Source organism: Trachurus trachurus (assembly GCF_905171665.1).
Source record: "Trachurus trachurus genome assembly, chromosome: 8".
NCBI classification, from domain to species: Eukaryota; Metazoa; Chordata; class Actinopteri; order Carangiformes; family Carangidae; genus Trachurus; species Trachurus trachurus.
The window spans coordinates 22,915,135-22,931,565 of record NC_139905.1 but is presented as its reverse complement, the minus strand read 5'-3'; the positions used below and the strand labels follow the sequence as shown (position 1 = coordinate 22,931,565).

At 44.7% G+C, this 16,431-nt stretch overlaps 1 protein-coding gene across 1 annotated transcript; it reads right to left on the bottom strand.

Annotated features, from left to right (window-relative positions):
- Positions 1–2,189: 2,189 nt before the first annotated feature.
- On the bottom strand, positions 2,190–6,490 carry actb2 (actin, beta 2). The gene is made up of 6 exons (XM_083978014.1): positions 6,381–6,490; positions 4,723–4,852; positions 4,265–4,504; positions 3,404–3,842; positions 3,115–3,296; positions 2,190–3,002 (listed from the first exon to the last, which is right to left on the bottom strand). Exons 2-6 carry the CDS (start codon positions 4,843–4,845, stop codon positions 2,859–2,861), a joined length of 1,128 nt encoding a protein of 375 aa, XP_083834140.1. The 5' UTR covers positions 4,846–4,852; positions 6,381–6,490; the 3' UTR covers positions 2,190–2,858.
- Between the last annotated feature and the right edge of the window lie 9,941 nt (positions 6,491–16,431).

Sequence of the window (16,431 nt, the reverse complement as noted above, 5' to 3'; positions counted from 1 at the left end):
TGCAAACACACACACTTCTGTATGCATGTGCACAGCATCATCATATATATCATATGAGGTGCCTCCTCCGTGCAGCCCAGAATACTGCATGAAAATGGAACTGATGGACGCAGCATGACTCTGGTTAGTGCTGGATCTGGTGGTGTCACACACACACACACACACACGCAGAAACAGGATATGATGCATACTGTTAGAACATGAGGGTGGGGCTGCATCATCCAGCATCCAACAACCACCATCCATCTTATCCTCTTTCATCTCTGTAACATGCAAATGTGGAGGTCTGTTTTTAGATGTGGACAGGAAATGTGGCCGCATCAGCAGAGGATCTGCTTCCACCACTCTAGGAAAGCTGGAATAAAACATTAGCGCAAATGGCACGCTCCATCTTTTATCCATGCCCCTCTGCTGCTGCTGCTGCTGCTGCTGGATTAAACACACAATCCCACTCTTGCACTCCGCCCCCCGCCCCACATCCATGACACCAACTCCATAATACCTCCACCCTTAAATCTAAATCAAGAAATTAACACTTAACTTTGATGTCACCTTTAAAAGCATGTCTCCTTCACTTCTAGCTCTTTGCATGAGCTTTAATGTAAATGAATATTTTGAGATGCAGAGAAAATGAAGGTATTATATAGACACAGGAGAGAATCACAGCTCTCTGAACAGAAATTAAAAATCGTGGCCTTTGTCGCCATCTCCTGCCTAAACTGTGCAACTGCTGTGAATTCACAGCTGGATTATGATGTCACACATTTTGTGCAGGCAGCTGCGACCACAGGTCAGAACAAAGTGCAAGAAGACTCAACAATGGAGCAGTTCTGTAGTGGTGGAGCTGGGGAAGTCTAGGTGGATAACAAACAACCTGTGATGCCTCAAAGACAGCGTGATCGCAAATCCGATGATGTCATGACCAGATGCCCGAGGAGTGACAAAAGACTCCTCTTTATTTATCTGAGAGTCGATGACTCCTCTGAGATCTGAGCTCATCGTGTGTGACTGACGACCTCAGGGCTCGTCCTGACCTTTCAGTCCTCACTATGACACCCAGTCAGCAACGCTGCTGCAGCTTGGTGATAGAAATCAGTGCATAAAGCAGCACAGACCACATCCTTTTAAACTTTGTGTTGCTGCTGCCTGCATGGAGAACTTACAAGCTCCTTATACTGTATACAGCCATTTTCTATTATATATCATTGACTGGCAGAAAAAGAAACTATTCAAATTGGGGGATAGAAGTTCAGTCTCTGTAGGGCTAAGGTGTGTGATGACAAGGTTATGCTTATGCAGCTGCGCTTTGAAAGGCCACATGGCACACACACCCTGTGTAGTCCTAAGGTTTACATAGATAAAAAAAAAACATATTCAGCTTCAGTGTGATAAGAGGCTACATACAAGAACTATATCAGATCTACCAACATAATGGTACATTAAGAAGTCATTTGCCCATCTTAAAATTCATCTTGTGATAAAACTGGCTTGCAGCATTTTCCTCAGTTATCCAGGGTGTGTACTGCTGCTGTTTGACAATACAGTTAATGTTAACTATACTTGGTGTGAGAGCTCACATTTGAGTTGTGAGTCACATGCCCTTTAGTCTGAGCTTAGTCAGGCAAACAGTTCCCTTCAAGCTTAATTACAGGTTGTGTCATGATAGAAATGTTTCACAATGTGTTACAAGATGTAACAGCCTTGTCTACTGTGTCATGAGACAAACCACTCCCTGGAATGATATTGAATTAATTTGGTATTAATCAGCATGTTTACATGTGATGTAAACCATATTAGATAACTGTTAGCTGAGTCAGTGTCGGTTTCTTAGATCATGGTTCAGATGTCAGGCTAAATGATTCAGTGTTTTGGCTCTGAGCAGCAGAAGGTCGGTTATGAGAGAAATTAGCTTAGTTTTTAGGCTTTCTCTGCAATGTCATTATAACATGTGAATTCAGAGTGAGTCTAACACTTATTTATCAAATGCTGTAACAATGTAAACCTAATTTGTTCAGAGATTAAGCTTGTAAAATCATTTGCAATTTACTGGTAAAGACAAGTTTGGTCATTATTTTCATGTGGAGCATCTAGTAAATTCTACTTGAACAATGCCACTCTGATCAGTGTTGGAAAATTCTTAGTAGCTGAAACACACCAGACATTTTAAAAATACAGACAAGAGTCAGACATCATGTCGGAACACATGTGCACTTTATTGGGATTGTTTAGTCAGTGTACAGGTTGGCCCCACCGGTCTGGCACCCCATGTTACCCCATCACTTCGAGACCCCTTGCCCCACCACCCCGGTGATGAAACCTCCAACAGCGGGAAGAAGAGGTCACGATTGGGTTTTGCATAACAAAAACAAAAAAATTAACAGGACCAAGATATTTTTAAGGCTGAAAGTACAAAAAACCCAGACATAATTTACATACAAGCGATACTACAACCATGTTTAAGTATGCGCCAACCACTGGGCAGCCTTCACAGAGGCAAATACGTGTCTGAACAATGCAGTTAACATTTGGAATCATGTGTCTGAACAATGCAGTTAACAAACATTTGGAATGACTCAAAGAAAACAACAAAATGTACATTTTTTAAGTCCCCAGATGCAACTGCAGAACCCTGGGGTGCTTTTTTTTCTTAAACCTAGCCAAACATTACTGTCTCCTTCATCGTTCCAGTTTTTTTTAAAATCCTGAGTCAAGCGCCAAAAATAACTGAAGCCATGCCAATGAGTTGGTCGTCTAGGCTCTGCGCCTGAGTGTGTATGAGAAATGTGTGGTGTGGTTGTTTTGCACAGAGCTGAAGTTGTTGGGCGTTTGGTTGGGGAGGGGAAGAAGGAACAGTCTGTTTAGAAGCATTTGCGGTGGACGATGGAGGGGCCGGACTCATCGTACTCCTGCTTGCTGATCCACATCTGCTGGAAGGTGGACAGGGAAGCCAGGATGGAGCCTCCGATCCAGACAGAGTATTTACGCTCAGGTGGGGCAATGATCTGCAAAGTGACAAGAGAACACATTAGGACACCAGGCATTGATGCATACATTGAAACATGTCATGTTAGCAACAATGTGCCACTCTGCTGCTCCTGTGACAAGACAGCTCACCTTGATCTTCATGGTGGATGGGGCCAGGGCTGTGATCTCCTTCTGCATCCTGTCGGCGATGCCGGGGTACATGGTGGTACCACCAGACAGCACAGTGTTGGCGTACAGGTCCTTACGGATGTCGACGTCGCACTTCATGATGCTGTTGTAGGTGGTCTCGTGGATGCCGCAGGACTCCATACCTGAGAACAAATAAAGACCCCATGAGTAAACAGAAGTGCGGAATAACCATAGAGACAGTGTATGCTTTAGCTTGTAACTCATGTTGGGCTCAAGTTGGGAAACGTACCGAGGAAGGAAGGCTGGAAGAGGGCCTCTGGGCAACGGAACCTCTCATTGCCGATGGTGATGACCTGTCCGTCGGGCAGCTCGTAGCTCTTCTCCAGGGAGGAGGAGGAGGCAGCGGTGCCCATCTCCTGCTCGAAGTCCAGGGCGACGTAGCACAGCTTCTCCTTGATGTCACGCACGATTTCCCTCTCAGCAGTGGTGGTGAAGGAGTAGCCACGCTCTGTCAGGATCTTCATGAGGTAGTCTGTGAGGTCGCGGCCGGCCAAGTCCAGACGCAGGATGGCGTGGGGCAGGGCGTAACCCTCGTAGATGGGCACTGTGTGGGTCACACCATCACCGGAGTCCATGACGATACCGGTGGTACGACCAGAGGCATACAGGGACAGCACAGCCTGGATGGCAACGTACATGGCGGGGGTGTTGAAGGTCTCGAACATGATCTGTAAAGAAAGAAGAGAACACTTTAGTATTTTCATTCATCATAAGATGTATGGCTTTGTGATCACTGCACCCACTACATGCAATAGAGTGAGGCTCAGACTGAAGTTAGTAGAAAACAGGTGCAGAAAGTCAACATTCCTTCACACTTGTGCATGTCAGATGTCTATGTGCTGTCTGGTTCAGCTACACATTCTAGACACAAGTGCAGATAAAGGCACACAGTCAAGAGACCTGTTGATGATAGATCATCTTATAGAGGAGAGGTCCTGGAGGAGAGGGGGGGAGGAAGGAGCAAGTGAGATGGAATGGAAAAAGGAAACCAGGAGGAAATGAGGCAACCAGTTTTGAACAGTTAATTCTCTAATGTACCATCTGGCTCAAGTGGAAATTCTCAACTCTGTGCAAAGGGAACAGTGTGTACCTGGGTCATCTTCTCCCTGTTGGCTTTGGGGTTCAGGGGGGCCTCTGTGAGCAGGACCGGGTGCTCCTCAGGGGCAACTCTCAGCTCGTTGTAGAAGGTGTGATGCCAGATCTTCTCCATGTCATCCCAGTTGGTCACAATACCGTGCTCGATGGGGTACTTCAGGGTCAGGATACCCCTCTTGCTCTGGGCTTCATCACCAACGTAGCTGTCTTTCTGGCCCATACCCACCATCACTCCCTATGACACAAGACCAGACAGTTTGTTAAATTAGCAGACAATTAGCCAACATAATGCTCCATTAAAGCATGGCATCTACTAATGGAATTGGGACTAAAAAAAAATCATATCTATAAAATCTAACTTTAATTTCTGTTTATCCAATTCATAAAAATAATTAGCATATGTTATTTTTAAAAAAGTGTATTTTTTTATTTGGTTGGAGGCAAGTCACTCACCTGATGCCTGGGGCGACCAACGATGGAGGGGAAGACAGCACGAGGGGCGTCGTCTCCGGCGAATCCGGCTTTGCACATACCGGATCCGTTGTCAACAACCAGTGCGGCGATTTCATCTTCCATGGCTGAACTGTTGAAGAGGGGGAGAAGGAAAAAGAAAAAAAAAAGCGTTAAACACTTGAGTCTCAGTCATGCACGTCCCCGACAGCGCCGGTTATGACACATCGAGCTTTCACTTCCTGTTAACTCGCGAGCTGCAGTTTTCGAGTGCAGCCGTTAGGTGGAGCTCGTGCCGCGCATTCCGCCAGCCAGACAAAAGGAAGTGGCGCTGCAGTCTGTTATTGCCATATAAGGACATGGCTCGGTTTGAGCAGCTTTGCGGCTACCGGCGCCATGGCGCGCGGCCAGAGCGGCAGAGTACCGCGAGAGAAAAAAAAAAACGAACATTCGACATTATCAGACCCGGCTCAGCGCGACCACTCCCTCCGGTTCACTACAGTCAACTTCCTCCGCTGCCCCCTCCCACTTATTGCTCAATCACATTGGTTTTAATACCGCATCAGAAACCTTTGCTCCAATATCACTGCGTCATAACCAGCCCTCGCCGCTCCATTCATTGCACACAGGCAACCTGATGTACAACTAAACGGCTGTTATCAGAAAGCAAACGGTTTTTTTGTTTTTTAATTAAACTGTTGGCTACAATCTTTCGAGCACCGACTGTTAAAAGAAAAGCAAGTTGCGTAATGAACTTATGTTGACTCATGAATAGGTCACAAGTCCTTGACTGATGCTCCATTTCCTGAAAGCCACGCCTTTTCTAAGACTGAACGATCTGTCACTCGCAATTTCCTTACTTCCTCGTGTTCAACCTGGCAATGTAACGAATTCATGATAAGATGGCTCAGTTTCATTCAGCCATTTATTAAATTGTGATTTTTTTTTTTGCAGGCCTCATTCTTCTCGATCTTTTCTCCCCTTAACGAGATCTTTAATGTCATTACCATTTAGATAGTCGAAAGGCGAAAACGCCCAAGAGGTGTACATGAGTGGATGAAAAGTGATCTTGAATAAAATTGCCACTGTTGCAAGTCTGAAGGGCGGTGTTAGCATGATGTGGCTAGGCTAATATGCTAAAGTAGGTCACACCCCGCCGCATCGGTCGCACAAAGGGAGCAGCCGGGATCTAGTCAACCTAAACCCAAAAGCCTCTTCCCAACTATCCCACCGGGGGAGAAAAGAAAACCAGCATTGAAAGACTGAAAACGTTGCAAAACCACATTGACAAGCCCAGTTTAGTGAAGATCATTTACTTGGAACCATTAACCATAAGCCGGCTGCACCCAAAAGCACCTGTGAGCCGCCTAAGTACCAGTTTAGCGGTCTCAGACCATCGCCACAGAATACTTTGATCAGAAAACGCATGTAAAATATGGATTGTGATTTCAGTTGAGTAATCATTTTGAAATCAAAAAGTTAAATTAGCAGCACAGTTGGCGTATGACAGGACAAAGAACCTCGTGGTCCTTGCCATCTTTTGCATTCAAAAATCTCAAATATCTCAGAAACATGCAACAGAAAACAAACCCACTCGTTGTTTACTTGATAAATCGTGTAGCTGAGGTCGAATTTTGATAATATTAGACTTGTCTCCTTACCTTTTGGGTGGGGGGCTTTTCGCTTTAAGGGAACCGGTTTCAGGCAAATGATATCCCGCACGAAGCTGTGTGTGACGGCGCTCAGAGTGAATCCGTTAGCTGTGGGCGCTTGTTTTTTATAGTGCGTCAGTTGCCCGGCTCTCGCCATAAAAGGTAAACTTTCGGAATGGCGGCCTCTGATTGGTCCAGCGTCATGCACTGGGGCACGTCGCGTGCACACTGTGGTGCACTGGGCGCTCGCGATTTGAGGGAGAGAGAGAGAGAGGGAGGCGATAATAGCAAAGGATTGGAGAAAATAAGAGGGAAGGGATTGATGTTGTGAGGCCTAGTAAGCCTAATCTCTTCATATACTGTTTTATATACAGGTTAAATTGTGTATAAACTTTAATACGTGTGAAATAACCTTCCTTGCACATGTTCTTAGCAGTAGAGCAGCACATACTTAAATGATAATTGCAAGAGCTCAGCACCAAGGACTCCTCCCTGTGAAGGCTGCAAAGGCCCAAGACTTTTATCCAAAGGCTGTCCTCGCTTCCAATCTCTCTCTCTGGATTAATCTGACAGTATTTGAAACAATACAGAGTGTGGAGGTGATGAGGTGATGCTGCTGTTTACTCTGAAAAGCAGCTCTAAGCTCACTGGGAGTCACTGTCCTGCATCACCGGGTCAAACACATGACACACATAACACAGGGTGGTGGAGCTCCTCTGCACAGACCAGGGGATGACCACTAGCCGTATGTAGGCCACCTCTTGCTCATGTGCTAGCAATGCTCAATGTGAATGTTCATTTATTGATCAAGTGTTTCTGCTCAGTGTCTACATGGTCTTGGGCTCCACCTAAAAATCCTGTCGCTGGCTGCCTGCCACCTCTCTCTCTCTCTCTCTCTCTTGCTCTCTCTCTTCCTGGGATACAATAGTTTGACAAAGGTGTGTCGTGGGATATTTTAGTAGTCGGATTATAATGGTGCTTGCAGTGCACTTGATGTCGATGTTGAATAATACCTGTCAGACAAAGTGTCATGGGATGATTACCAGAGAGATGACTAAACACTAACCAAGGGCCTTTCACTTACTGTTTCCTTTAAATCATGTAGTAGCCTAGACTGTATCTCTATTGTTGTCATTATGAGCCAGGCAGAACGTCTGGAAATTACCATCTTTACCCATTCTTTTTCAGGCTTATCAAATAAAAAAAACAGACACAAACAATGCTCATGTTTCCACCTACTGTAGGACTGTAGATTTTGGGGCCTTTCTCCCTCTGCCTCACTCATATCTGACTGATGAGGCCCATGTGACACATTCTCAGACTGGCCTTTAAGCCTCGGGTTGGCAGGGTAGTAACATTTCCATTCCTGATTCACCATATTAAAGTTCCACACACCATCAGACCATGCTGTTATCAGAAATTATGCCACTTTTTTCCACCACGGTGAATTTAATTCCCACCCCAGCCCCTTCTTCACCTCTACTCTCTTCCCTGTTTGCCTTCACCCTTCCCTCCTCACCCATCTATTTAAAATATAACACTTGGCATACACCTTTAGTCATTTTGTGCTCCTGAGTCATGAGTGTGTATACATTAGTAGAACGGCTGGGTGGCCTCAGTTACCATTTAAAGCTGTAGCTGTGGCCACTGAATTGTGCAGCAGCTTCTTCTCTTCCTCCTTCACCACTTCCCCTTCCTCTCTCGCTTGTATCAGTTCATGTGTGTGTGTTTTTGGTCTTGGCTTCTCTTCCTTGTCTTCATTCATGCTGTTAAATTGGCTTTAAATGGACATTATTGTCATGGCCACATGGCTCATATGACCCCTTTAAATTAGCTACAACTCTGTGGCTGTACAGTGTGAAACAGTGCTGTTTTTAATAAAGAAGACAATGGCCTGGTAACTTCCCTGTAGCCTTGTATGTCTGTTCCAAGAGGCAATTTTTACATTAAATAAACAGGAACAATCAGAGCTAGACTTGTCAATTCATCAATGTTGAGTCAGAGTTTTGACTCTTGTGAAAGTCTGTACAGACTTGCACAGATGCTGTTAGAAGGGTTTGCAGATGGAAGTAAGTGTGTATAAGGTGGTCAAAGGTCTACCGGGCCCACTTATTGATTTACAGGCCGTAAGTCTCATACCTCACCCCAAGTTTATCCACGTCAGACTTATGTCAGCCAGGAACTTGTGTTTTATTTCATTTCTTTAATTGATCCTAAAGTAAAAGGTGTGACCAGGTGACGCTGGTAACAGAGATTTGAAGAGAAACCAGCTGAGAGGATTGTTTCTTCATGTTGACAATGTAATGGCGTGAACAGGGATTGGCTGGGAAATATTTAATCCACCCTCAAGGGAGTGCCTTCACTGTGTGTGTCTATACATTTGCACATAAATGGGCAAGTGAATCATTGTTCTAGCCCAGCCTACTTTGAATCAAATGAAAAACTTTTGATGGCATCAAGTATTTTGCTTCTCATAATAAGAACTAAAAACTAGAGAAGAGTCATCAGACTTCTTACGTTAGACTTTGGATATGCATGTGTTTATATGTACTGTATGTGTGTTATGGCTTAAGTTGTAAGTGAGAAGTCTCTGATTAAGTGGTGTGTTGTCAACACTCTTCAGTAGGAATTTCTATGAGCCAAGTGCTTGGAATACTGTCCAGGGAAGACCTCTCTCATGTATCATAACAGTGTGTGTGTGTTTACGCCCTGGGTGCCCATGAAATGCACACCCTCTGAACCCGGGCCTTGCTGCCAAAGTCCTTAGTGCAATAAAGCTACCTAATGAATTTTTCTGAGGATTTCTATTCCAGACATGAGTTTATACAAACACTCTTGAGGTGTTGTGTATATTGACTATTACTATGAGCAGTGGTTGTCTAAATAGACCACTTGTCAAACTAAGTGACGCTTTAACTGGAGCAACAAGTGGAAGCTCTGCTTTAAACCTGTCATTTAAAGTCAGGGAGAGTTGGGGAGCTGCTGCAAAAGACTGTAATTTTACTGTAAAAGTCCTTCCCGATTTGGCTAAAAACACCTTGTTTGTATAGCTCTACAAAATGGATGTTCAGCAGCTCGACCGTGCAGCCACTAGTGGAAGCCAACATGAGGCCAGAGTCAGGTGGTACAAAGGTTTTCAGCCAGGTGAATTGTTTGTCCGTCAGCCTTTCAATGCTTGTCACCACTCATCTTTTTTCTTTATGGCATTAAAAGGGGCCGAGGGCTCAGCCTGGAATATCATAATTTACGAAAATAGGCAGACATTGATTGATCACGTTTATAACCTGTGGAAAAATCCATCAACCAGCACCACTGCGGTTAAAAATTGCATTATAGTGTATAGGCTATTTGTTTTTAGTCATAAAAAGATGCTGCTTTTATGGATATTATGTAACATTATATGCTAAACATATACTGGTACTTTTAGTTAGAGTCAAGCTAGTTTTTAACCCTTAATGCTAACTCACTGTTGGCTGTAGCATCATATTGACTAGACGGACATAATAGTGGTGTCAGTTTTCTTAATATGATGTACACCCACACACATAAGTGAATTTCCAAAACGATCAAACTATTCCTTTAAAGCAGAAGTAAGCGATCCGGTCGTTTTGGCTAACTTTGTGTCAGCCGATGGAGTTAGCAGTCCCCGCCCTCGTCCCTACGTCACCACATTCACGCACGTCCCTTGGCTGCACACACAGAGAGGACCGCCCCTTTATGCCGTTCTCTCTCCTCATTGGATAAAGGTTGTAGGATACAAGGAAAGTTTTCTCCTCGGCTTACAGCAGAGCAGAGTGACAGACAGACCCGTGTTTCAGACCAAACACTCTATGTAAGTCGGAAGATATAACTATTTAAGACTTATATTAACACAAATATTCTGCTTACTTCTGCTTTAAATAATGTCTTGTTTATCAGTAAATGAAACTAATTTAATCTGTAATATCCTAAATCACCTACAGTGGCAAATTATATCACAGGAGTAAACGACAGGTGATCTCATTGACGTTTTGCCGTTCGCCTGCTGAAGTCAGGCATCACTATGGCCATGTGATAAGTTAATTAGTAACTGAGTGACCACTGTAGCACGTGTGTTTATATGCCTGTGTGTGTGAGATTCAGAGGTCAAAGAACCTTAAATGACAACAGCCGATCATATCCAAATGCTATCTCTGATGCCAGTGGGAGTATGTTTATGAGGATGGCAGAGCTCAGTGGTAAACTTTACATGGACCTGCACAGTCATCAGTGAGTTTGTGCATGTGTGACTGATTGTGTGTGTTAAGCCAAAACAAAAACACTGCTGACATGCCACCAGCAAGTCTACTCATAAAACAAATTTCTGATGTTCATTACAAAAAACACACCCACACAGCCTAACAAACTATTCATATGTGTGCCTTAAAGCATGCATGTGTAGTGTCACTGTTTCCCGGTGAATTGAAGCTGTTGTGACACGTTTGTGTGGCGTCACCAGCTCAGGTTTTTTTTTCTTCAAATAAGGTAACCAACCAGGCAGCCTGCAGGAGCAGCACAACAGAAGAAACAGTCTGTTCTTCAGTTCTGCCACGCCCTGCGTTTCTACACCCATCCCACCATGACTTCCTGTTCCTCTAATGAGTAAAGATGCTGCAACTTTCTCTTTGCCTTAAACCTCAGGAGGCCCTCCATAAACTCACCTCCTCGTCTCTCCTGTCCATCTACATGTAGAGAGTTTCCTCTTCTTCCTGCTGCCATGCATTTCATGAGGAGAATTTGATATTTTATATGCATTATAAGGGTAGCTTAGGATAAAACAAACAAGAGCATTTTGGTGTCTATGTGGGCGTATGTCTGCGGGGGAAGGGAGAGGAACCATAAAAGGCCTGTTGCTAATGGGTAAAGCTGGTCTTAGGGGGTGCGCATGAATACTATATCTATTATCCACACACACACACGCGCACGCACACACACGCACATAGGCAGAGTTAAACATCTGCTGCCTTGAGTCTAACTGCTACTAGACTGCAAGACTGCAGTTCAATACAAAAAACATTAGCTGCAATTAGCCTTGAGTGAGGTTGAGAGCTAAGGCCTGGAAATGTGGATGTCAAAGAGGGGCGGAAACAATAAGAGTGAGATGAGACAGAGAAGAGAGATGCATCCAGCAGATAAGATCTGATGGAGTAAAGTTGGAGACACAGAAAGGGAAGAAGACAATTAAAAATGTGTCACAACACCCTGGAAAAGCATCACATGTGTCATGCAGAGGATTTTCACTCTTGCTTCACTGCCTTCCTGGGCATGTGTAGTAGGCTATGCATGAGCACGTGAGCTCAAGCTGAATGGGGTAATGTTGGGATTTCGTCCTTACCTAATTACCCCCATTTGGTTTTTTGGAGGAGAGTTAGATGAAAATAATAGATACCAGTCTATTTTATTTTAGCCTGTCATAGCACAAAGACTGGAAACAGGTGGAAACAGCTTACCAGGCTGTGTTCAAGGATCCATCTAGAAACAAACGGGCACATAAACCCTTGTAAAATAGCCAGTTGTCATCTATTACTTAAGGGTCCTATGCTGCTAACTTGTTTTGTATTAAGCTAACTAAAGCCCCATAGGCTATTTTCTAAACCAATAAAATGAAAACACTACATTTCAAGTTTATCACCAGTCTTACTGTGTAAACTGGGTTAGAAATGTTCGATTTCTTTTAGCCGCAGTGCAAATTAGTTCACTTGTCAAACTTTGGCTTATTAACTTTGCTCAGTTCAAAGTTGTGTCTGTCAGCAGACTCTCCTCATTCATCCATCCCCCCTCTTCACCGAGGAGCCATGTCGATCCTCTCCTCTCTTCTTACGCCCTTTCTTTCTCCCATGTCTTATAGCAGCCTGTTGAAAAGTGACTGGCTGACCAATTGTTTGCCATCTGTGACTGGTCATAGTTTCGGAGAGGGAAGCCCTATTCACCGACGTTCCCTCACCCCCTTCCTGCATCCCTCCCTCCCTTCCTCCCTCCTTCCTCTCCTCTGATACAGCCAAAGGATTGGTTGTGTGCAGCGTCATTGATCCGTGGGTCACCGTGGTGATAGTCTCACTCCAAGGCACGGGCCAGTTACCAGCTGTGTGTGAACATGTATGTGTGTGTGTGTGTGTGTGTGTTGTGCCTGCCAGCTGGCCTGTTCGTGCTCCGATTGGATTAGCTTCCCATTTACGGCCCAAATGGATCCTTAACTCCAACCCCCCACTTCTTACTCACTCACACAGACACAGACACACACACAGACACACACTCACTTTACTGGCCACACCCCAGGATGGCAGCCTGACCACTATCTTTGCGTCATTAATCAAACTTACTATGTAGCTATGAAACTTCTTGGAATTCACCTTCGAAGTTCTGCATGTGTGTGTATGTGTGTGTGTGTGTGTGTGCGCGCTTGAGACTAGTTCATCCACTGTAGCTTAACAAATTGTTCAGATTAACGAACACATTTTAGTTGTTTTACAGGTTTGGCACTTTTAAATCTGTGTCACAGCTCATGTTGGTTTCACTCCAGCTCTACAACAAATGTGACTTGTTACCGCCGGCTACAAACTAAAGCACAAAGTCTTCAGCTAATAATAATCGATCAAAGTCTATAATATTACCCCGGAGAATCTCCCTGCTCTTTGAAATCTGTGTGATTATTATGGCTAAATCTGATCAAGAGCTTGAAGTGTATAACCCAGTTTTCAGACTGTTTTTGTGAGACAAAGGGAGCTTCTTTATAATGGCTGAACTAATGTAATAACCACATGCAGTGCTAAAGGCTGTGGGGCTTTTCTGAATGGTGTTTTTTTCCTTTTTCTCTTCCTCATGAACACACACCAGCCCCTCTGTCCTCTCTTCTTCTTACTCTTCCCCTTCCTGTGCAACAACCTCACTTCCTCTTAGTGTTCAGGCCTCTTATTGGCCCAGAGTAAGGACTGAGGTGCCTTTTAAGGCTGTGAGGTTTTATTCTGATCTCGTGCTAAACAGGCATTGAGTTTCCAATGTCTCAACCATTAATGGTGAAATGTCACAACTGAACCTAAATCAGCACATAGACACATCCTGTCGTGTATAATTGGCGATGTCTGTGATGTTTTTTTGAAATAAAGTGCGTATACAAAGACACACATGTGTGCACCATCATGTGGGAGAGAACAGTGTTTTTTGTTTGAAGTTTATGCAAAATACAGGTAGCTCTTCACCCCTGCTGCCCAGGCTGAGAAGACTTACCTATCTCTGTATCTAAATCTGTATCCCACTGATATGTGCACAACACACACACATACACAAACACACACTTTGACACACTCCTTATTCACCCCCCATGCACGGTGGTTAACCCAGGGAGGCTTATCTATCCTCTACCATCTGTCTCTCTCTGTTTAGTGGGAGGGCTCCTGCTCGTAGATTGGCTGAATTCTCATGCTGCCAGCCTTTTGATTGGCTCGTTTGGGAATTGTGAGCCTCTTGACTGGCGGCGGCGCTGCTCTCACTTCCTGATTTTCCTTATTCCATGGCTGCTCCCTCGACTGTGCAGCGAGAGAGAGGTCAGCCACCTACACACTACACACGCCCATGCACTTTGGTCTGTAGTCCTTGGCAGTCAGCTCTGTTTGTACATTCCTTACGTAACATTACAGCCCAGCGTGCCTCCTTGCTCTCTCTGTTTCCTCGTTCTCTGAATACCTTTTCATATCTCTGTATCATTCTCTGCCATTAACTTCCTGTATGTCTTCATTTAACCGTGACAGGCATCACTCAAAAGTCAACTGTTGATTAAAAGTGCACATTAACAGGGTGCCTAGTCATTCCTCTGTTCAAGCCTATTCTCAGCCCTACACATCTCCTCTCCTCTCCTCTCCTCTGCATAGTAACCGAGCCCACCCTCTCCGTTTGCCATCAAAAAAACAACTTCATTGCAGCGCTGCAGCATGCACCCAATGCCCCTGAAATGCTGAGTAAAGTTTGCATGCGTTGCTTTGCTTTGTTGTATTGTAACACCTCCTTTTTTGTTTCAGGCCAGCAGGCAGATTGTGTTATATGTGTTTGTGTGTGTCTGTGTGTGTGTGTGTGTGTGTGTGTGTGTGTGTGTGTGCTAGTGGGCTATATTGTTTTGTATGGTGCGGTGCTGTTCATTTCTGTTTGCAGTTCCCACCCTTCTCTTCTCTCACACTCGCCGTTTGAATGAGCTGCCTGCTCCGTGCTGATTGGCTGCCGGCGGCTGCCATATAAGGGCATAGGGCAGCAGCAGAGGCAGGAAATGGGGTAAAGAGGAAGTGGAGAACCGGTTCTCGGAGACCGGCAGCAGAATGTGCAGCCTATAGAGAATTCACAAGACACTGCCACACCTTTCCTTCGATCCTTCTCCATCTTTTCTTTTCAGTTTCTAACATGTCATCCCTTCATTTTTGACATCATGTTCTCCTCTCTCATGTTCATGTTCTCTTTTTGTCTTCGCACAAATCACCCACTCTTTTCTTCCTCCCTCCCTTTTCCTCCCCTCCTCTCCCTCCTGACTTAGCATCCTTTCCCTGTTAGCATGTTGAAAAACGTGTCTGGACACATTGGTAATGCCTGCTGTGTGCATAAGTGTGCTCAAAGTGTGTGACTGGAAGCCTCTTAATCACTCATGGCAGCGATCTTTCAGCTTAGTGCAGCAAACTAGCTTTACTTTTACAGCCGAGAGCTGGACAAAGTCCACTTGGAGCCGTGCAGCAGCAGAACATGGTGCCGCTGTACAGCAGACTGTTATATGAGTACAGTATGATGTAATGTGTCAGTGTGAGACATTCGAGGGAGAGCTCTGTGTTCGGCTGACGTGCTCTAGCTTGCAGATAAACACAAAAATGCCATCGTGATCCAGAGAGAGAGAGAAACGTAGGACAGTTTCGTTTGAGAAATGGAGGCCACAGGTTTGTGCTGTGTGGACAAATCAAAGCCAGAGCCTTAGCTCCCTGTTGCAGACACTACAGTTAAGTTTTAATAAGTTCTAGGGGGTAAAGATCAAAACATACAGGTGCTGGGTATTTTATGGGCCATTTGTAGTATTTTTTTAAAGGTTTCTTTGTTTAAAGCAGACTACCTCTGGGGTTATGAATAAAGGTTTTGGCTCTCCCACCCAAACCTTTTATCAGATGATTCGGATGCCTCCCCGTGGGGGGGTTGCAGGCACATCCAGCTGAGATACCCCCAGGCAGAGGCAGAGCACACTGGAGAGATCCCATCTGGCCCAGGACGGGGGATGAACTACCTTGTGTAGTCTCCTGCCACCACAAACCAGACCAGAATAAAGCAGTGTCAGTGTCTTCATTTAGAAAACTATGACCTCCACATTTCTTTAAAATATACATAGTAAATGTATAATTATAACACACTGTTACTAAACTGTGCTAACGTCTTTATCAAAGGCCATGAACTGATAAAAGTCGACAAACAAACTTGTGACTTTTGTCAAATGAGAAAAACTAGGAGCAGTCCGACAGCGCTAAGTAACAATTGTAGTGTCATAACTGTATCAATCAATCCCAGCCCTGTTTGCACTGTAACACTGGCTCTAATCTAAGAGTTAATCTCTTGTCTCAGTTGTCAGCTGTGGCAGTGGAGTCGACCGCTGGAGTCTGGTTGTACCTGTGAAGTGACTTAGAGGAGGATGACACTGCTGCCAGCCTGATTTCACAACTCTGTCCCCCCTTTCTCTCTCAGCAGGTTTGTGTTTCTGTTTGTTGTTTGAATTGGCATGAATGTGTGAGGTGTTTTGTATTTGTGTGTGTGTGTGTGTGTGTGTGTGTGTGTCTGTGTGTGTCTGTGTGCATGTGTATTTGTTGACCTGGGTGTGTATTAGTGAGGCCGCACCCTCCTTTTTAACACTGACGTCCATAAAAGGAGATCTTTAAGTTTGTCACATGACAACAATCTGAGGAATGCAAGACCGGTCACATGGGATGCCGTCTCAAGGAAATCAGCTTCACCCCCCAAGGACTATGAAATTATGTGTGTTGTCTTTGTGTGTGTTTGTGTGTGTGTGTCTGTATGTGAGAGTTTATGTTCG

Bases quoted from the DNA above. Each gene is read 5' to 3' on its own strand.
- actb2 (XM_083978014.1), bottom strand. From the start codon at position 4,845: ATGGAAGATGAAATCGCCGCACTGGTTGTTGACAACGGATCCGGTATG. The intron at 3,843-4,264 runs GTACACACTGTT...CTTTCTTTACAG, and splicing joins ACAGGGAGAAGATGACCCAG to ATCATGTTCGAGACCTTCAA. The intron at 3,297-3,403 runs GTACGTTTCCCA...ATTTGTTCTCAG, and splicing joins CTTCCAGCCTTCCTTCCTCG to GTATGGAGTCCTGCGGCATC.